This window comes from Salminus brasiliensis, chromosome 3, assembly GCF_030463535.1.
Source record: "Salminus brasiliensis chromosome 3, fSalBra1.hap2, whole genome shotgun sequence".
Classification (NCBI taxonomy): domain Eukaryota; kingdom Metazoa; phylum Chordata; class Actinopteri; order Characiformes; family Bryconidae; genus Salminus; species Salminus brasiliensis.
Genome location: NC_132880.1, coordinates 44,671,172 through 44,693,976, shown reverse-complemented (window position 1 = coordinate 44,693,976; position 22,805 = coordinate 44,671,172). Strand labels below are relative to the sequence as shown.

At 44.0% G+C, this 22,805-nt stretch overlaps 1 protein-coding gene across 1 annotated transcript in view; it reads left to right on the top strand.

Moving 5' to 3' along the window:
* Positions 1-22,805, top strand: part of rnf216 (ring finger protein 216) — a 38,722-nt gene that overhangs the window by 4,989 nt on the left and 10,928 nt on the right. Inside the window, exons 5-13 of the mRNA XM_072676345.1 lie at positions 1,527-1,603; positions 1,711-1,813; positions 2,246-2,407; positions 2,532-2,646; positions 2,783-2,919; positions 3,029-3,079; positions 5,728-5,865; positions 7,950-8,098; positions 8,212-8,290. Of these exons, the coding sequence (XP_072532446.1) occupies positions 1,527-1,603; positions 1,711-1,813; positions 2,246-2,407; positions 2,532-2,646; positions 2,783-2,919; positions 3,029-3,079; positions 5,728-5,865; positions 7,950-8,098; positions 8,212-8,290 (1,011 nt within the window). The remainder of the gene's footprint in view (positions 1-1,526; positions 1,604-1,710; positions 1,814-2,245; positions 2,408-2,531; positions 2,647-2,782; positions 2,920-3,028; positions 3,080-5,727; positions 5,866-7,949; positions 8,099-8,211; positions 8,291-22,805) is intronic.

Below are 22,805 nucleotides of genomic sequence, written 5' to 3'. Positions count from 1 at the left end.
GATTCCTGGATCTCACGGTCAGTGGCAGCGCTTTAAAAGAAATGAGTCAAGTGGAAGAAATAACTCAAGTGGCTCTTGGGTGTGGAAGGGTCTGTGTATTCATATCAAACCCCCATGGTATGGGGATTGTGGTATTGGAGTCATGGTTAGGTGCATGTGAGAATGTGTGCTATGTACTATTTGAGTAAATACAGTTATTTCGCAGGTGTGCCACTCAGAAACCTTAAGCTGTAACTTGGATGGAAGCATGGCCACCAGGAATATCTGCTCAAGTTAAAGGCAGTAGGACTCGACAGTGATCCAGCCAAATGACCAAAGAACCAATGATCCATGATAAACGATGTGTAGTCAGGAACGTCCAGCTAACTGAGGCTCAGTTGACCTCTGTTTAGAGGATAAAGTGGTTTAGACGTATTGCTGTGGTAACTGTAGTCTTGTTTGTTCCCCCCACCCCTCCTCTTCCTTCTGTCTCTCATCTCTCTCTCTCTTTCTCTTGCTGATGTATGATGCTCGTGTTTAATCTTTCTTTATTCTTAATCTCTCAAAACTGTAACTTGCATCTGTTCAAATGAAATGAAAAGAAACCTGGGTTAGTCTTATGCTGTTGTTGTTGTTGTTGTTGTTGTTGTTGTTATTTTTCCTATTGTACCGTACTCTTATCGAACTGTGAGGTGTGAACTGAACCCTGACGTTTGTGTATCGTTACATCATTACATCCTGAGAAGAAGATTAAATGGCCTTTAAAAGCAACACCTGGAGGGGCCCTGTGTGGTCCAGCGGTCCAAGGCGCTGTCACTATGATCGCTGGTTCAAATCCCAGCCATGCCCCTAGCCATTGGCAGCCGAGTCCCAGAGGGAGCACAATTGGCCTTGCTCTCTCCAGGGTGGGTAGATGGCGCTGTGGTGCTGGCTGTCGCTGTGAGGTGGCGTGTCAAAGTCAGGTATTGAGGCGCTTCCCTCCAGGAGCGCAGGCTGCCCGGTGATGTTGCATATAAAATTTATATATTAAAATTTTTTTTATTGCTTATTACACATTCACTACACTTCCTCGTATCTGTCTACCCTGGTTTGGGTGCAACCATTATTTACTGAGCTTGATTTTGGTTTCACTCTTGAAAATAAAGGAGCATCGTATGGATCTTTGAGCAATTGCATGAAGAAGATCTGTGAGGGTGAAGAACCTTTACGTTGGTACAGAACCGTTATGTCAACTAAAGGATGTTCACACCTTTTACACTGTGAAGGTTCTTCACAGTTGCACATCACTTAAAGTCCCGATTGAAGCACCTTTATTTTTATGAGTGTAGGTCACTGCTGTCGTCCTTATTCACATCCATACACTGCTCAGATTGAGGAGCTGAGTAAAGGCCTATTCAGTTCAGCTGTGATCCTGGAGGGACATTTCAGAGTATATTGTAGTGTTCTCCTTCTTCCAGCACTCCCTGCTAAGTTTATCAAGGGGCCTGCTAATTAGCTGATGTGTACAGTGTGGCTGATCATCATCATGTGTTTAATGTGTTTTACAGATGGACCTTTTTCCAGACGTGCAGGAGGGTTATGTAGCCGAATTGATAGAACGGAATGACCTGAAAGATTTAAATGTGTAAGCATGACCTCTTTCCAGTTTCTCCCTCTGTTTTGCCTTTCTGCTTGGTTCTTCTGGTTCGGACTGATTGAAGAGAGATATGTTTTTTTTTCCTTTTCCCTCAGAATATGCAATATGCTGCTGGAGAATCCAGATTATCCAAGAAAAGCAAACTCTAGTTTAACTCAGAGAAGTGTGCTCCTGGAGACAAACGACACTGAAACGCAGGTTTGTGCTGTCTTTAGCAGGTCACAGGAAACCTACACAGGTGTTTCTGATGGCTTGACGAATGACTTTTCTAAGGCTTTGATAAAATACTACAATTTAAGAACCATTCATTTAACGAGATGTAGGTCTTTGCTGTCATGCAAAAACATGTATCTCAATGTTTTCTGTTTTTCACTTTTTGACATAATGTGAATCTGGCCGTTGTTCTTTACATTATGTCAGTATTTAATGATGAATGGACCAATAGAAATGCTCCATAATTACTTATTTGGAATGAAATCTTTAATGAATTTACTTCCATTGAAAGTTAAGAAGGGTTTTTCCTTCTCCTGTAAAATTTCCATTTTGGAGCTACAGGGTTTTTGTGTGACAGCGGCGATATACCTGATCAGTGGAAAAGCCTGTTTTCTGCATAATGCCTTTTTCCTTCAGGAAAATGAGAACTACTTTGATTACTCCAAGTTGAAAAGCGTTGGCCCAGAAGTTGTAATGCAAGCAGCAGACCTGCTGATGGGCGACTTCAGAATGCTGAGCTGCCAGGACATCAAATGGGCCCTGAATTCCCTCAAAGGACACTATGCAATCACCCGCAAGGTACTGCTTATCAGCAGGTCCACTCATGGCTGTCCTCTCATGTTGTGTTGTCTAGCATTGAATTTCCACAGCAGACTGTGACGACGACGATGATGATGTTGCTGTTACTGTTGTTGTGTTAAAGGCCTTATTCGAAGCCCTTAAGAAGTGGCAAGAGATCTCCACTGATCCCTCAGGGAAGCGGAAGAAGAGAAAAGAACCAAATGAACGAGCCTCAATCGAATTCAAGTTCGAGCACGGTGACCACACCCTTCCCTCCCCGCTGCCGTCTTCAGACTGCTGAGCTGATTTTCCTAGTGTACACATTTATTTACAGTGTGAGAAAGCACTCACAGGGATTTCCTGTCTTGCTGACGTCTGGCCTCACGTTCTCAGGTTCTTTTAAACTGGAGAGGAAGATGTACTTTCTGGAGAAAAACCGGAGGTGGTGCAGGAGCTCGGACACAGCGCTGGAGCCCTCTTTAATGAAAGAGCTTCAGTTCTATGAGCAGAAAGCAAAGGAAATGGCTGAGGTGCGTTCAGACAGCCCACTTCTTTCAGCAGACCTTTAATTCCTCTTGGCTGTTTTTTTTTAAATGATTCAATCATGAGCTGAATGGTCTGTTTCGTTTCCATTTGCAGCACGAAGATTTCCTTCTGGCTTTGCAGGTCAATGAGGAGCAGTATCAAAAGGTATGACTGAGAACATCCTCCATCCATAACAGTCAATAGTTATGGTATCTTGGCAAGGGAAATCATCCTTAATGTAGTGGAAATATATAAAGTATAATAGCATCAGATTCATTAACTTAATTTAAAATGGGGTGGGGATCTCTAGGCCCCTCACTATTGGATGACGGTTCAGAGGGCTGCGATGTGATAAATCTAATTAAACCAATGATAAACCAATTAGCGAGGCATCTCTACACAAAATCGATACAGGATTTCATTTTTCTCACTTTATGACTTTATTTGATACTTTCACAGCAGATTATTAGTAATGATCCATAATGAATTGACTTCCAGTATCTTTTATTAATAAAGCAACTGGAAGTTTTTGCAGTGGGGCTGCAGAGAAAAACATAGTGCACTATTAAAAGTGGAAGATATTTGAGGAACTTTTGAAGGTTCTTCAGTGTGAAACTGTGGAGGGACCTCTTAAGGTGCTTTGAGATGTAGGTCTTTGCTCTTATGCAGAAACATTTACATTACATTTACATTTCTGGCATTCTGACTTTTATCCAGAGCGACTTACAAGGTAACTGGTATTACAGAGGAGGGTCAATGTAGTGTTAGGAGTCTTACCCAGGACTCTTATTGGTGTAGCACGTCATAGTCACCCAGACCAGGAATCGAACACCAGTCTCCCACATGGTGTGGTAACTCACTGGCAGGTAGTGGGGTTATTTGTTGCGCCACACCAACCACATCAAGAAACGTGTATCTCAGTGTTTGCAGTTTTTCACTTTTTGACATAATGTGGCAGTTGTTCTATGTTTTATGATGAATTAACCAATAGAAATGCTCCAAGATTACTTATTTGGAATGAAATCTTTTTCCATTGACTTCCATTGAAAGTTAAGAAGGGTTTTTCCTTCTCCTGTAAAATTTCCATTTTGGAGCCATAGGGTTGTTAAAGCACCCTCAAAGCACCTTAAGAGGTCCCTCTACAGTTTCACACTGAAGAACCTTCAAAAGTAGTTGACCCAGTTCAGCAGCAACAACCATGTTGGAGCGTTATCAGTAACTAGGACTTAATCTTTCTAGGTGATCTGCCATTCCTCTGCATTCCCCTGCAACGGCTGAACACGGACACAAACCCTCGACAGTAAAAGTTGTGGTAGAGTTTGTGACTCACTTTAGCTTCGCTTTCCGAGTTCGACGGAAGCTCTCAAAAAATGCCTGGTTTTAATTGCTACCAACCAGAGGCAAAGTGCTTCCATACGCCAGCTCTAAATGCCGGTCAGATTGCTTATGTGCTTATGCACAATCCACAGACTGTCCAGTTCTGCACTTTTGCCCTACCGAATTTTACCCATTAGCATTTATGACATTTGTGAATCAATGTAGGATCGTCCGGCATCTAAGAATCAGATTTTTCCCCACTCCTGTTTCCAATCATTAATCCCCCCCCCACTTCGTACTTGCTGTAAATGATTGTGCCTATTAAAAGCGTCTTGTTTGCTTAATTCAAGAAAATTCCTGATGATTCAGCTATGGTCAAGAAATACAGCCTATATAATATCCTTACGAAATACTGTTCTTACAACAACGTGAGAAATATCAGATTTTTAGACTAGATTTAAGAGGATTTCACTTGCTATCCTGTTTTGCAGTGGGTGGTTTGTTTACCAACAGAACCTCAATCAAGTCTCCACGGCTGCTGAAGTTGATTAGATTAGCCTTACCTTTCAGATCCGAAGGCCAGTTTATGCTTCCGCATTAAATCGATGTCATAGGGTTCAGCGCAGGGTACGCAACTACGCATAGCCTGTCTTGCACCTTGGCAGAAATGTACCAGAGTGAAGCAGACCACAGACCGCAAGAACTGTGACTGGTCCGCTTGGTAGCGTCGTATTTCCACCTTCGCTTCCATTTTTTAATTCAGTTCAGACGAACATGGATCATGGATTACGGATTGTGCGAACTCTGATGTGAGATCAACCAAACCATCCAATTTACCTCACATTTACATTTAAGGCATTTAGCAGATGCTCTTATCCAGAGCGACTTACAAAAGTGCTTTGCTATTTACACAAGAAAAACCTCAGCTAGTTTAAATAGACTAATCATTCAAAGATACCTTTAAGTCAAGACACTACTAAACACAAGTCAATAAGGAGACCACTCTGCTAATCACCCAAGTACTCGAAGGGCTCGAAGGGCTCTTGGTGCGTCGTTTGTAATATGCCAAGAGAGTCAATACAGTGACATTAAGACCCCACCACCACCTTGCCAGACTAGTGTTTTGGCTGCAGAGCGATGAAGACGCATCTATAGACAATATGAATGCTCACAGCCGCGTAGGCCACTTGCGCAGGCTACAGTGTAGACTCTGCGTTGACCAGTTGAGTAAAAGTGGACTTTAAGTTGTCCAGATAAACACAAATAAATGCTTCTGAATGACCACATTTATACATTTCTTGTTACACAACACACATTTGTGAAGTTCTGTTGTTCGGTGATTTAATGGAAGCGAAACCTAAAGCTGAGATGTGGATCTGTTGAATCCAGCTGTCTCAGTCCTCATTTCCAACATTAGCACGTTCTGATGAAGTGTTCCTGTAATGGCTTGACATCATTGAAGATCCTCTGGCTTGACTCCTGCCCTTTCCTTTCAGGATGGCCAGCTGATAGAGTGTGGCTGCTGCTGTGGGGAGTTTGCCTTCGAGGAGATGACTCAGTGCACTGACGGCCATCTCTTCTGTAAGGAGTGCCTGGTGAAATACGCTCAGGAGGCCGTGTTCGGTTCAGGACGGGTAAGCCATTGACAGAGTTGGGGTTTGGGGGGCATATCTCAGCTAATGCTTTTATTGAGGTCTTATTGGGCCCTGGTAGCTTCACAGCCAACTGTTAATACAAGTATCAGTGAGGGTTCGTAATGGGGTGTGGCAAATGCAGCATAGTTGCCATAATTTGACAAATGGAACTAGGTTGAAACTAACAGATCACCATGCGGTGTGATGTCGCCAAAGGGGAAGTGAAATGCCAATTGTTTTGGTTTCTTCAGAATGCCCTTTGTGTTTGTTCTTGTGGCGAGGGTGTTTTCCACATCTCTACCCAAAAACCTTTCACTTTCAAACCTGCTTTGCAGTTCTTTTAAATTGTGGGCTGTGGCTGTATGTCAGCCATCTGCTGTGTAAGTTTCCATTTCCATTTACGGTTTATGGCTGACGCTCTTGTCCAGAGTTACTTGCATTTCAATCATATGACACAAGTATAGGTGGTATGGAGAGTTAGGCGTCTTGACCGAGGACTATTATTGGTGTGGTGCGGTGGGGTGTGCTTTCCCAGCTGGGTATTCTAACCCTAGTCTGCCACGGGGAAGGCAGTGTTCGTTGTGACCGACTAGGCCACATCTACCGCTGAAGTTTAGCAAGCGTAGTGTCTGATAACTGTTAGCTTACTGGAACTTCTCAAAGTACATCACCTTTAAATGTGCTGTTCAAACAGGACTATTGGGACCAATGCCTGCTTCACACTTACTGGCTCTGCTAGTCATGAGTGACACGGAAAGTTAGGCTGTTTAGCTTAGCGCTGTTAAAAGGTTATTTGACAATGGGAGGAAAAAAAACACAATAAACACATAAAAAAGAGAATTCTGCAGTTAATCAAGCATATAAGTTATAATCAAACTATATCAAACAATATACAAGACAAGACAACCAGATGGTGGCTGGGGAGCAGAAAGGGTTAAGCATCTTGTTCAAAAGCCAACCGTAGCAGCTTGCCAAGCCCGGCTATCGAACCCAAAACCCTGTCAACAATAGACAAGTGCTCTATTGACTGTTGAGCCACCACTGGCCAATTACAGTTAATCAAACAGAGTAATTAATCTATCAATATACAGTCAAAAACAGTTAATCAAGCGAAATGCTAAAAATATTAACAACAAAATAGTGAAGTACAGTTCATCAAACAAAACAGTCATTATCAAACAAAAGAGTCTATTATATTTAATCCACTAAAATGATTAATCAAAACACGGTTAATATCAAACAAAAGAATGAATCCGTCAACATAGTCAAGCAAAAATATCAATCAAACAAAATACAGTAAAATCCATTTAATCAAACCAAATAATCTGTCTCTCAACATAGTCAATTATAATTAATAAAACAAAATATATTAGTTATCAAGCAAAATAATAATCAGACAAAATAGTCAAATACAGCTAATTAAACACACACTTATTAAACTAAATAATTATTCAATCAAAGCAGTCAATTACAGTAATAGTAAAAATAAAATGCTCATTATTAAACAAAACAGGAATTTTTACTGATTTATTAAGTAAAATTATTAATCAAAACACAATTGACATCAAACAAAAGAATTAATTAAACAAAGTACTGTCAGTTACAATAAGCAAACAAAAACATCAGAAAAAATATTTAATAAAAAAAATAATCAATTATAAAAAATCATGCAGAATACAGACGTTATTAAACTAAATAAGTCAATCATGTTCTACATCTACATAAACCTTTTCTAGCAGCCTGGAAGTCAGTCAAACAACTGCCAGAGATAAACAGTGTCTTTAACAAATGATCTTTCTAAGTAAAGTGACCGATTAGACTGTTTATCTGCTTGAGGAAAGGGTGTCTGTATATCTAACAGTGGTGTTTTCTGGCATGAAGCCCACTGTACTGTTCTCATGTCATTCAGAAGCAGCGGGTAAAGCTCTGGCTTACTGATCACAGAGTTGTGGGTGCGATACCTGGGTCCTCTAGGGTGCCACTGTTGAGCCCTTGGGACATATGTACAGTCCTGTTGCCTAACTGTCAATTAACTTGACCATCATTTATTTGCTAATACTAATATAAGCATTGCTGTCCTGCAGTCGCAGCTGAGCTGCATGGATGGGAACTGTAGCTGTTCCTTCCCCACCAGTGAGCTGGAGAAAGTTTTACCAGAGAACATCCTGTTTAAATACTACGAACGGCAGGCAGAGGAGGCCGTGGCTGCCACTTGCGCAGATGAGCTGGTCAGGTATGTCATTTTACCAGGCTGCTTTAATACCTATGGTGAGTGGTTTGGGGATTATGAGTATAACAGTTTGATGATGTTGTTTTTTTTTTTTTTTTTTTTTTTCTTTTTCCTAGGTGTCCGTTTTGTAACTTCCCTGCTCTGCTGGACAAGGAGATTTCACTGTTCAGCTGCCCCAATCCTCGCTGCAGAAAGGTTAGTGTGGGGTTGTTTTATTTTTAGCTCACGATTGAATGAAATACTCTTGAGACCTCTTGTTGACGTTGAAGTCATTGCCACTGCCTGTCGCAGAGCACCTCAGTGGTCACTAGGTGGTGCTGTGGGCCTGTAGAATCAGTCACGCTGGGGCCAGCAGCTAATGCACCTCAGGTCTGCACCCACATGATGAATAGTGCAGGTGGACACCAGACTAATGGGGTTTCTGCACTGGCAGGGCATCCTCTGCTCGAATGACCTAGGTCAGGCCAGGAACAAAGAAACAGACATTCATCATGGCTGCCATAGGCTTGCAGCACTCGAGGCCTTAAAGGCAGCTAAGCCGGGGTTGAACGGTCCAGCAGAATCAAACGGATCAATACCCCAATAAATCAAAACATCTCAACCAGTCCATAGATAAAGAAATGGAACCAAAAGCGGCAGCTTGGATCGCCTGTGGTTGTGTAATCGGAACAAGGAGCTATTGTTTAAACATTCCTGTTTCGCATGTGTTGTGCAATCTCTTAGGAGCTGACAGCAATTTGATGAATTGTAAGGGGGTGGTTTCATCATTCTGTGTGTGTGTGTGTGTGGTGTGTTAGCTGTTCTATCTATGTTATGTGCAAGGGGGAGGTTCTCAGGAATGTGCCAGGCAGTGCCAGTAAAAAGGGAGACGTCTCTTTCCCCAGTGTTTGAGCTACTAGACGGACTGTGTCAAGGACGCTGCATTAGCAGGAGAGAAGAATTCTTTAAGGGGGGGCTCTGCCCTTCTTTTTCTCCCAACCCCTTGCCGTTTTTATTTGTCTTTGCTCTGTAAACCTCCCTCTTCAGGCTTTGCTACTTTGAGATCTTTGCCTATTCACACTGAAGAGACAGAATAACCACAGTACACTGCAAAAAACTATATCTTGGCATGGGAAATCCACTTAAATTTATTCTTATTTTATCATTTTTTTTACTGTCAAATCAAGTTTTTCATTACAACATGTTAACCCATGTGCAAATATGAGAGAAAACCTCTCCCACAGTGGTAAAAACAGTATATACAAAATAAGAAATACAGAATATATAGCTACATATTTACTTATTTACTTTACGTTATTGCACTGTTTAAAATGTACAGGTTTAATATATAATCTGTGAAATCTTTATATTACATATTTACATATAGGCATTGGATGATGGGATATATAGTAATACTCAGTGATAATTAAGGTCAACCTATTTTACTTGTTTAATGAGATTTATCTTCACAATTTATTTTAAAATATTAATGCATGTAAATAGGGTTTGTCACCACTATTTGGAATAAGACACTTTCAGTAGATACAAGTAGTAATAATACATGTACAGTACCCAGTACGAAAAGTATTGGGACACCTGCTCAAGGATATTACAAAGAGTTTATCCTGCTTTTGTTGGAGTAACCGTCTCTACTATGCAGATAATAAGGCTTCTACTAGATTCTGGAGCACTGCTATGAGATTTTTTAGAGAACATTAGTGAAGGCAGGATATTGGATGATGATCACCACCCCACCTCACCTCATCCCCAATTCCCCAACTCATCAAAAGTATCGGACGGAGCACCATCCATCATTCCAGAGAACACAGTCCTTCTACTGCTCCACAGCTCAATGCTGGGGGGCTTTATACCCCTCTATCCCACACCTGGCATTAGGCAGCATGGTGCCAATAGGTTCATGATCTTTATCTGCTCCATAGAGTCCTAATCTAAAAGTAGCTGACCATGTGTCCATAAGAAGGGGTGTCCACAAACATTTGGACATATAATGTAAGGTAAAAAGAATGTTGAATAATGTTATAATGTTCTAACAGTAATGAGAAAATGAGAAAAAACTCTGTTAAGACTGTATTGAAGGGTTTAAGGAGGATTTCACTTGTTAGGATATCCTTTTTTGCAGTAACTCGCAGTCCTCATAGCGTGAATAAAAACAAGGTCAGAGATAACCCTGAGCTGTTTGACTCAGTGGGAGTCATTTACTGTAAGAGTGGGTTTCTTTATGCAAAGTCCCCTCTCTATCTTTTTTTGGGGGGTGGGTTGGGAGCTCTCTGGGCGGTTTGAAGTGCTTGTGTAGTGTGTCATGCATCACGACTGCTCAGAGTTTGTGTTGTGGCCCTTAAGAAGCAGTCGTTGCGTGCGTATGTGTGCGTATGTGTGTGTATGTGTGTGTATGTGTGTGTATGTGTGTGTATGTGTGTGTATGTGTGTGTGTGTGATATGAAATATTCATCTGGAGAGAGCGGGACTCCCGGTGGCTGTGTGATGTGTCATGCTGGTGGAGGAGAGGATAAAAAAAGCCTGTGATTAGGGGAATTCCACTGTGGCGTGATTGAGTCTGTGTCAGTGTGACAGCCCTTGAAACTCACTCAAGGACGGACACTCACCACAGAGCCTTTCTGTGTGCCCTCGCTTTATTAACCACCCGTCTGACTGAGTGTAGAGAGTGAACGTACCATCTGGAGAATGTCGCTGATGCCACTAGACTTGCTAACTGCAACAAACTGCTAGTGCTGTTCAAATGTCATACCAGTATTGTGTGTGTGTGCATATATATATATATATATATATAGCAAAGATTGATGGGTATTAACATCCCATATTCCCAAAGTAAATGTCTCAAGTCAAGTCAAGTCAAGTCAAGTCAAGTCAAGTCAAGTCAAGTCAAGTCAAGTCAAGTCAAGTGGGTTTTATTGTCATTTCAACTACATACAGAGTACACAGTGAAACGAAACAACGTTCCCCCAGGACCATGGTGCAACATAGACACAGTGCATACAGAACACAAGTGCAACACAAACAAACAAGTGCGGACAGACAACACAGTACAGACAGAGGATAATAAATAATTGGCGGTAGTGTGCAAATTGTGCAGTGTGTAATAAATAGAGTCCAGTGAGGTAGTAAAGTTATTAGTGCAAATGCTTTGTGCAAAAATGCTTCCCATTTTATCTGGGGTAAAATGGTTGGAAAGAGAGAGAGAGAGGGAGAGTGTACATGTACCAGAAAGATATCAGTTTGGAAGTTGAGTTGTGTTGAGGAGTCTGATGGCTTGGGGGAAGAAGCTCTACTGTCCAGGAAAGAAGACTCTCTACTAGATTTTGGAGAAGCATTGCTGTGAGGATTTGATTGCATTCAGCGACAAGAGTGTTAATAAGATCACCACCCCAACTCATCATCCCTAACTTCCTATCTCATCTCACTGGATGGAGCACCAACCATCATTCCGGAGAACACCCCTCCTCTAGCCCAGGCCTGGCACTAGGCAGCATGCTGCCAATAGGTTCTTGTTCATCTGCTTCTGAGTCCTAATCTGTCGGCAGTTCTTCTCCACAGGGACTAGACGAGCTGTGTGTGTGTGCATTTGCACATCTGTGTCAGCAACTAAAAGTAGCTAAATGCATTCATTAAAAGGGGTGTCCACAAACATTTGAACACTGCCTTTTTTTGATGTGCTGCGTCTGAACGCCACATCTGAGAGCTAATGCCCTCCACTTTTGTAGATATGGTTCTCCTTGGCACTCCCTGTGTGTCCAGTGCTGTGTGCCTGCAGTGCTGTCCACAGCAATCAGCGTTCACTCCCTGGCCTAGCATGACTGAGTGGCAGCAGAAGAGCAGTGTGTGAGAGTGTGAGGGCAGGCTGACTCCACCCACACACTGTCCAGACTTAAATAAGATCTGCAGGCTCAGGGGTGCCAGAGGTCGTCTCTAATTGAATAAATGAGGGATAGACTGAGCTTAGTGTGTGTGTGAGGGAGAGTGTGAGGAGAAGGGCATTCTGGGATGGACTGCTCAGTAGAATGGGTGAGAGAGAAGGGAAGTAATTCGCATGGTGTGTGTGTGTGTGTGTGTGTGTGTGTGTGTGTGTGTGTGTGTGTGTGTGTGTGTGTGTGATGCAACATATTGGAAACTGCAGCTCTCTTTGAAGGTTCAAAAGTGCATGGTAAAGTAGCAGGAGTAGCATATGTCCCATTTTTGAGCATGTTTACACATATGGACATCTGGGGCCCTATTTCAGCGAGTCGTCAACCGTGCAGCTTGATTTAAGGTGCATCTGTGTGTCTTTGCTATGGTAACGATGGGAAAAGTATTCCTTGCAAGGCTCAAAATGTGTCAAAGGCATGTACTAAGTGTCTCTTAATTATTCATGGGTATGTTTTGGGCATAATGTGCAATAAACCAATCAGCTTGTCACTCGCCATTTCCTTTAAGAGCCAGGGGCGGTCTGACTTTGGCGGATTGCTATATTAATAGTGCGTCACGCTCGTTCTGGGAAGGTTTGCTGAAGCGGTGGAGCGCCTCACCTCTAGATTAATGCCATTTTATTTTGTTTCTGTTTATTGTTGATGTAAATGTAAATGCCACGCGCGGTGGGTTTGCTGCACGTGCCCGTGTTGACAATTCACTGCCAAAGTAGGCAACGATTGTCTGACTGTTGACGTCTGCCTGGGTTGTTTTCAGTCAGTGGAGCTCCTGTGTTTTCTGTTGCAGAGACAGCTATACGCCAGAAATTGACCTGAACACACCTTATTTCGCGACCACCACGCCCACGACCCTTGCACAGGGTGTAAGGGTGTAAGGAATCCGGTGTCATGACACATCCTACCCCCTGACTGTTTCATTGGTTAAAAACGTGCATGTGATTAATTGCCCATCTTCATGTGGCTGTTATACTTATATACCAGATAAGAATTTATGGAACGATATTTACTCATCATTACTGAGACGTTTTTATCTGGATAAAGCGTCACTGTTTAATTTTATTTATTAAATGTGAAGCACATATTATATTGTTGTAGCTATGCTGGCATATAAAGCCGATCCCAACAGGTAAAGCTAGTTATCATGCGTTGCTATCCGCTATCGAGCTAACCTTGTACAAGATCAGCAGCTAATACAGTTGAAGGGGGGGGAGGGGGTCAGCTCGACTGGCTTACTAGTAGCCTGATTGCTAATGCAGTCGAAGGAGTGGACCAGCTCTGCTGGCTAGCTACATCAGCTGGCTAACGTCTTTGGTCCTGAATGGTCCTTCTGTAAGATGACGTCAGAGGGGATAGGATGTGTCCCGACACAGGCCCTCCTTCTCTTTAATTAGCATGCAGAAGTGAGCTGTGGAGCAGTGAAAGAACTGTGTTCTCTGGAATGATAGTGCTGAATTCAATCATATCCTCACAGCGATGCTCGTCCAGAATCTAGTAGAAAGACTTTTTTTCATGACAAGAAAAAGGATCATTTATTTTTAATAGCCTTGATTTCAGAACACCCAGTGAACGAGCGGGTGTCCCAATACTTTTGTCCATATAGTAAAGCTCACGCTACCTGGGAATCATTTCTCAAATACACTTAACCATTGACAAATCAGGTAGAGCAACTGATTGTACAGCATGGATTGGAGCAAACTTGTCGTTTTTACAGCACAAGCATTTGTCCACTGGATGGCAGTGTTGCTCTTTGCTGGGTCTGACGGTGCCTCGCCCAGCTCCACAGCTGCTGCTGATTACACGCCTCCTTCCCCCCCGGCCGCCCCCCCCCACGACCCGCTTAGCCCGGCTCCTCCTGCAGAACATCGCAGCCAGAGGAGAGAGCAAGGAAGCGTGCGCGGGAAAACACCCCAAATAGACCCGCCCTCCAAAAAGCTTGGTCCCTGGCTGCCCGCTCAACTCTCTCAATAGATTTAGTGCCATCAGCCCCAGGCCTCCATTTTGCTGCTGCTGCTGTTGCCCGTTTCCTCCTCCTGTGCGTGTCGCAGGACAGGGCGAGGGGAAATGGAGAATGGCAGGGTGGCGTGAGATCCGTCACGTGACTCCACTTTCTCTTCCTCTTCCCTGCCCTGTTTTCCTGCTGTTGTGATGGTGTCAGCGTTATGGCAGCAGTTCAACGAAAAAGCAAGTGTACACAAATTCCCCTTACCCCAAATATAGCTGATCAGCCAAGGCCTGTTTACTGTGCTTGAGCAAACTGCAGGACTATACCTTCATGCACTTGCCTCAAGTCTTGTTGATTTAAGCCATCTCTAATAGACTTTTGGGCATCTGTGCACTGATGGATGCCATAGATCAGAGAAGGAACCATGGGCCTCGCTCACCACTATCTCAGTAAGAATCGTCTGTCATTTGTTTTTGAGAAAAGTCTGTGTAAGAACTGCGTAATTGGCTTTTAAGTAGAGCTTAAGTGCAATATTTTATCGTAGCGTGCTAAATTTCGTTATCGTGGGACACAATCTGCACTATTATAAGTATATCGTGGATATCAGCAATTCTTAAAGAGCGCTGATTAACTGCACGTTTCATTACAAAGAGAGTGATCAGTCTTATTTAATTTGAGTGCATCACATTTGGAGTAAAAATCACGGTACTCAGTATGGGAGATTATTTGGACTGCAATTTTTCGATTTTATTTAGTATTCAGTCTACGTGACAAAATATTGCGATAAATATCGTATATCGTAAAAAATGTCTTATCATTTAAATATTGTGATATATATTTTTTTCCATATCGCCCAGCTCTAGTCTGGCACACAGCGCTGGACACACAGGGAGTGCCAAGGAGAACCATAACAAGGAGAGTGGCCCAAGGTTTCTAACAGAGATATGTGAGCCTGAGGACCCTTTCCATCAAGTGAAGGGTCTTCACATTCTTTTAACCAAAAGTGATTCCTCTATGGCATTGTTCCAAAAGCGATCATTCTGTGATCATTAAGATCAGCGGAAATTAATACTAAGGATTAAGGTTCCTTGACTTATCTACATTTACCGCCAAGCTCCAGCGCTAAAGAAGCACTGATGACCAATCAGGGGTGATCAGAAGAGAGACGCTGGTTAGCATTAGCTTAGTTAGCAGGATGACGATCTGCTCTCCACAAAACTACAGTACTTCAAGTCTGGCTGACAGAAAGCCCACTTCTGAGTATTTAGACAAGAATAACTCTGATTGAGCGACTGCTGCTGAATAGTTTCAGATCCGTGTTCCGGATCTGTAGCCCACCCGCTAGGCTAGCCTTTGCTAGCTTGGCTACAGCTTCACCGAGTTTTGAGACAGCCCAGTGCAGCTGCTGTTGACTAACTGCTGAGCACGAACGCAAGTGTTGACTAAAGGCAAAATGGTTCTGCGGTTCTGCTGAGGGGTTCTTGGGTTCGTAGGCTTAGACATGTTAGCTAGCTAGCTGGCTAGCAGGCTAAACACCACTGGGCAGAGGGTGTTCCAGCTAGCTGAGGCTCAAATCTCACAGGTTTTAGACAAAAAAACTTGTATCTGAGAGCAGAACTTGGAGTGAATGGTCTTGGGAGTGTTTCCGGAGAAAGCGTGACCTCCCCAATGAGCGAGCACATACAGCGCCCCCAACCTGGGGCTTTCTTAAACGCACATGGGGGAATGAGCTTATTTGGCCATGTACTAGATAGGCACAGAATGGAAATTTGACGCTTCAGACACGTCCTCGGTTTGAGATATCGTCAATATTTTTACAGTTCTACCAACCAAAGCCTAATTTGGAAGAAGGTAGAGGAGCAATTGCTTCCCTTAGCAATTATTCTAGCGCATCTACAGCTGTGAACCACAGAGGATCTTGAGGAAATTCGTCTGTGCTATCATCACAGCTTCTCAGACTCTCAGACATATGGACATGTTTGGCATCCACACTTCATTTCCAAAGTGCCTCTGTATCTAGACCCTAGTCTTTGGCTCTACACAAAGATGCAAGGTTACACTCTTCGCCTTCCTGAAGCTCAGAAGCTACTTCTAGTAGCATACCACTTGCAAGTTGCGACACACATCAAGTCACTGAGCCGCAAGCAAAAAAAAAAACCCTTTCAGGATGTGTTGAGAGACGTTTGCGGCTGCCCTGTGCACTCAGGTTGAGAACCTGACGCTCCAACGTACAAACCTCTGGAATCCCAACCAACACCCCTTGCAGCGAGGGCCCTGCCTCAACGAGCTACAGAGGCTTTCCCCCCTCCTCCTCTTTTTCCCCAGATGGCTTGTTTATCTGTGGGGAAGTGTACCCCCAAGCTCTCCCCTTCCTCTTTCCCCTTTCCTCAAACACAGGAGGCGTTGTTTTGGGGCTGAACTCAAGCCCTGCCCTCTTCAGCCCAACCCCCCCCCCCCCCCCCCCCCCCCCAACCCGGCCATGGCCTCCACCCCCCCCTGCTGCTGGCAGATGGGGGAAAAAAAAAAGTTATATAACTGACACACTTTCTCCGCCTCGGTGCCTGAGATACCCCGCCTCTTTCAGCTGCTCCAGGCCCCTGATTGGCCAGACCCAGATCCTTCAGATTTGAAATGTAGTACAGTTCATATTTGACCCAGTTTTTTTCCCCTGCAGAAGTATGCACATTTCAGAGAAGGCCATTTCTATAAGCGGGGATTGAGCACAGCGGTGCGGCTTCTCTTTCAGGTCCCTAACCTGGCCTGCAAACTTTCCTTTACAGTGGCCTGCAGTGAAGTTAGAGTTAACTACTGTGGTTTTCAGGCAGTCAGCTTTGTCCTTCCTCCTCACCACAGGCGTTTTTGGTTCTACACTGCTGTGCTGGGTGTAGATACCTTTTGATGGTAGGAAAACTTGGGCAGTCCCAAGTTGACCGCCCTGTCTGAGATGGAGCAGCTTATAAACCAGACACTGAAGGTCACTGGAGGTCAGAATGCCCTCCGAGTCTTCTGAAGAAGAAGTAGAGACTTTAATGAGACTTCTTTACTAAGGAGGAGGTGTTGAAGGAGCAGGAGAGGTCGTCAGTGATGTCCACTCCCAGGAACATGATACTGTGCACTGTCCACGGTCATTCCAGAGGGCTGTAAGGTGTTTGTGTCCCTGTCAAGTCCATGATCATCTTATTTGTCTTGCTCACTTTGAGAGCAGATTGTTGTCCTTGCACCAGATCTCCACTAGGTAGGTGGTCTTATTGCTGATTAAGAGCCCCACAACTCAACAAGTCATGCCATCAGCAAATTTGATGGACCGCAAAGGGCTCAGCGTCCTGCCCTGGAGGCTCCAGTGGTTAGCGTGACATCTTTTTGGTGTACTTTTAGTAGGGATGCACCGATCCTGCTTTTTCAGTTCCAATACCGATACGTAAACTTTGCATATCGGTCGATACCTGATACCAGCCTAAGATCATTGCTGAATTACTAAACCGTATACCTCACCATGTGGGAGAGACTTATGGCATCAGGATTGACTTAAACATTACTTTATATAATAGAACAAATTAACACAGATATAAATGTAATAAATTGCCATTTGTCCTTTTTTTTTCTTTGCACATTTACTGCAGTCTCACACCAACCAATTAAAATCATGTCAAGTCAGATTTATTTGTATAGCTTGTTACAACTGTTGTCCTCACAAAGCAGCTTTACATAATTAGTCATTAATAAAAGACAGAGACAAAGAAGAAAGAAGAAATAACGTAAGACATGAAGGATCAAAGACCCATAGTGAGCAAGTGGCAAGGAAAAACTCCCTCAGAGCTGGAGGAAGAAACTTTGGGAGGAACCAAGACTCACAAGGGGGACCCGACCCGTCCTCTTCTGGTCAGAACTATTTAAACATTAATGATAAAAATTACCAAACCAGATACAGCAGATAGTTAATAGTGGTGATATTAATAGTGGCAGATAGTTACGAGTCCATTTAGGTTTTAACATGGTCATTAAACAGGTAGCAGTGGTAGGAGGGTGTGCCGCTGGTCTGCTATGGGTGGTGGTGGGTGGAGGGCCTGCTGGATTGACGCAGGTAGAGGGGACCTCAGCGGGCAATCTTCCAGCAGGTCGGGCTAGGTGGCCATTTACTCTGAGAAAGTAAAAAGAGCAAGTTAGTTCTGAGAGGATTTTTATGGAGGGCAGAGAATGCTGAGCAGTATCAGAGTGTGGAGGGTAAAGTGAAAGGATCGGTCCCATGGATCGGCCTAATTATCCGATACCCGATCCAGCTAATTGTGTTAATATCGGGACCGATATCTGATCCTAATATCGGATCGGTGCATCCCTACTTTTTAGTAATGTATCTATTTCACATTTCTCTCTGCTTCCACATATTCTTCAGTATGAGCTACAGCAGCTCCTTATATGGAAACTATATGTAACTGTGACAGTTGGTGGGTAGATCTAGTTGAGACATGTTGCCTAATCGGCCCTAGCCGTTCATGAACAATATGAGCCCAGCCCTGCTTCAACACTCCTTGATTTCACAATGAAGCTTACCTACCCTGTGCAGCTCAGTTGTGCGTGTATGTGTATGTGTATGTGTGTGGATTTGTGTGGGTTTGTGTGTACGTCCTGTCTCCCCCAGGCTCATGCAGGCCAGCAATCTTCTAGAAAGCGGAGCTGACTGCGGAGGCAGCAGCCCCCCAATCAGACGCGCTGCTAAAGTGTTCTTCTGCCTTATAAGGTCTGCTGCTGCTGCTGCTGCGGCTGCTGCTGCTACTTCTGCCTTCTGTGAGCTAGCTGGGGGGGGAAACGGTACAGATGAGAGGAAGGAGACTGGCAGGACTGTCTCTGAGTGTTTGTATAATAACCTCAGACACTTCACACAATTCATACAGTTAATGGTTAATAGCAGTGGACTACTGCGTTTGAAGAACCTGTTGGAAAGAGAGAGAGAGAGAGAGAGGCACACTTTACACATGGGTGTAGCTGAGCTTTCTGTAGGCAATGGCTGGCCTGCTGTTTTGCATTGTGGCCCAGCCGCAGTGGACGAGGGCGTGATCAGAAGGGCACAGTCAAGGCCAGCTGCCGGGTATCCGCATGACCCTGTCATTGCCCAAAAGCCGGCAGTTTTCCTCTCTTACACAGCAGATACCTGAGCATGTTCAGTATTGTGCAGGACACTGAGCAACGCTAGGGCTGGAGCGTTGACCTTTAACTACAGGAACATGGAACTGAAGCGATAGCAGGAGCTGGTGCGCTTCGAGATAAGGACATGCTGTTAAATGCGTTTTCTTCTACTCTTAGAGGCTGTTTTTCTGGTTTGCCTCAGTGCTGGCGACGCTAGGCCAGAGGGCATATGCAACTTCTCACTTTGTAAAGTTAAATTGGCACAAACACACACACACACATCCTGTGCGGTCGAGCCAGTTCCTGTCACTTCTGTGCCCTAGGAGTTCTCATTCTGTGGTAAATGGCATCTCCTTAACCACTTTTGCCTTCCTCCAGCCACCTTTTAGTGTGATTCATGGTGTTAAAACCAGCCAGTGGTATTCCTCAACATGCCTCTGGAAACTTCTGGCTCAGTAGTTTTCCACTCCCATTACTCAGACGTCTGAACAGTCAGTCGGTTCGGTAGAAGAGGTTCACTAGGAGTTTGGAGAGGGCCAAACGGACGGGTAAAGCTAACGGGGCTAAAGGGCGCCTGGAAGTTGGAAAAACATAAAAAAAATCTGAGCCAGGGCTTTAAATCTTCAGTGAGTCTTCAGAAGCACTGGGAGGAGGAGCTTCACCAGGCAGGAAGGCTTGCATAAGCGGAGGGTCTTGGTTCCACCCCCTTCGCTGGTATGCACTGATAAGTCTAGGAAGTATTCATTCACAATGGAGGTGTGCTCCTTCACGGGCGTGATGTCAGCGTGACGTCAGAGCTGTATTTTTAGTCACGCTATATAAGTGAAGGTGCAGGCATACTCTCAACTCTCAGTCTGCTAGTCAGCTGAGCCTTGGTGTAGTAATCACTTCCTGCAAACATCTGTACTCTGCAGTGTGCAAACCCCTAGTCCTGAGTAAAGACCGTCTGCAGAATCTGGATTAGAGTACTGCTTTAATAATCTGTGGAACAGAAGTTTGATAGTTTCACAGTTCTGGTGCTGTGGATGACCAGTACAGTATTGTTGTGTGGGTCATTTTTTGCAGTAGATGCTTCATCCATTTAGTGTCGTATTTCTTATTATGTGAGTGTGAGACAGTGCTAAATGTGTGTTTTTAAGGTTGAAACGATGAGCCTTTTGGCTAGAAGTCCTTAGCTAATGTTACCAACATGGCTAACCACTGCCTCTCTCGTCACTGTATCTAGCTGTCCTTTTTATTATTATTATTATTATTCTAACCAATGACCACCTCTAGGAGTTTGCGCCCAGCGCTGGACCAGAATCATAAAAAGAAACACAAGGACAAACCAAAAGGACACAGATCAGCCGTAACATCTTCATCCACAGTGGCTCCCGTCAAGGGGTGGGAATATTAGGCAGCAAGTGAACAGTCAGTTCTTGAAGGTGATGATGTGTTGAAGCATAAGAATTAAGACCAGAACTGTAATGGCTGGACAACCGGGTCAGAACATCTCCAAAACATCAGACCGGTGAGAACCTACCTACCACAGTGCTCCAGGAAAGGACAGTTGTTGAACTGGTCATGAGTCAGGGTCATGGTCACCCATGGCTTATAGATGTGACCTATGGAGGCTCCACCTCACAACTTGCAGGACTTAAGGGATCTTCTGCTAACCTCTTGGTGCCAGATACCACAGCAGGACGTCTTCTGAGGTTTTGTGCAGTCCATGTCTCAAATGGTCAGATCTGTTGTGGTGGCACAAGTATGATGTACTCAATATTAAGCAGGTGGTGCTAATGTAATGTACTGTAATGGCTTATTGGTGTATTTAGTTATGGAATTTGCACTCAGCAGTGCTCATGCAATGCATGGAAACAAATTTCATGAATAAAATAAACAGGAAAATTAGTTAGATGAACTGTACACTCTCTATACGAGTGCTACGATCTCTTTTTTGTTTGTTTTTGAGCTAAAAGAAATGTGTGTGTGTGTGTGTGTGTGTGTGTGTGTGTGTGTGTGTGTGTGTGTGTGTGTGTGTGTGGTTCCAGTAAAGTCTCATATCACTAAAAACTGAGCGTGAGTGGTTATAGCCATCTAAACGTTCACAAGTCCAGATATGTCTCAGGTAGTCCAATTAATTTTGGCCTGGACAGGTTTTTAATTGGCCTTCATCAATAATTGGTGGCCCAGCGGTTAGAGCGCCGGGATATCGATAACAGGGTTGTGGGTTCGATTCCCGGGCTCCTCAAGCTGCCACTGTTGGGCCCTTGAGCAAGGCCCTTTACCCTCTCTGCTCCCCGGGCGCTGGAGTTGCCTGCCCACCGCTCTGGGTGTGTATGTGTGTACTCACTGCCCCTAACACGTGTGTGTGTGAGTGTGTGTTCACTACCAGATGGGTTAAATGCGGAGGACACATTTCACTGTACAGTGACAAATACATGCACCTTTACCTTTACCTTTAATTTCAGTCAGACTGCATATGCATCAGCATAGCTTCGTTTGGCCTATCAGCTTAGACCATTAAACAGAACCAGGATGAAGGGATTGATACTGTATCGATCTCAAATTTGCATCTATTTACCTTTACAACGGCACTGATGAGGTCAGAAGGGAATGTTTGGCAATGGTTGCATTAAGGTTGTTTTTGACATTCGCCTTTTGTTTAACCCCTTATACCCTACAGTTCCTCACTATTACAACTACATTACTGTAATGACGAACATCAGTTTCATGTGCCCTAAAATAGAACCCTGTGGGGCGCCACCAGATATGCTAAACCAAACAGTTACCAAATTGAATTGAATTGAATTCATAGCTGAATAATAATAATAATAAGCCTAAGGTTCAAGAGGTTTAGGAAAGACAGGTTTATGGACTCCTGGACGTCCAGGGCTGAAACATATAAATGGAAAGTTTTGCTAAGTAGTGACACACGTGCGTGTTAAAGGGAAATGAGTCAGGGCAGAAGTGTAATCAGAGTTTGTTGCACAAACAGAGATGCAGTCATGACCAAACTGCAGAGGCAGCCGAGGTCAAATGCAAATAATTGCGAGTACAGGCCATTTTCCCCCTCCTTAAGAAGCTTCGTTCCATGTCTTGACACACTTCTCTCTTTTTTTTTTTTTTTTGTTCTGCTTGCTTTCCCTCCCTTGCAGTGCATGTGACTTCCACTAGGGGGTGATACCTCATCACCCTACTGCTCAACTTCACACTACCCCTCCCATTTCAGCCTCTGTCTGCACTGCCATTGTCTCAGTTAGAGGAGGAAAAAAGACACACAGATACACCCTTTAGCTCAAAATCGAAAAACTTTCTGTTGATTCAGATTGTGCCAGCTTTTCTAAACTCGTGTTACACCCGGAGACAGAACGCCTCCATATCCAGGAGGACCCGGTTACTATTCCAAAGAAACGCAGTCTCTTAAGTGTAGGCTTGTAAGCGCATGAGTTACTAGGCTGTAGGTCAGTTTCCTGAGCAAGGGTTCAGTTCAAGCTCCCTCATGTTTGTGCCGAGAGGCTTGCTGACTGCACCTCGGCGCTCTAAAGTTGTCATATGCCACCAGCATTAAAATTTATTGATGTCTTTAAATATTTATGTTAACAGCATCTAGCCAAGAGGGGCTGTTACCAAGCAACTCCTAGCGGAGGGGCTGGAAGGACCCTCAGTGGGCAGCGGCCACATGTGCTGGGTGCATGTGTGTCTCCGACTGGGCTAGAGAGAGGAGGGGGGTTGCTTACACGGCAGC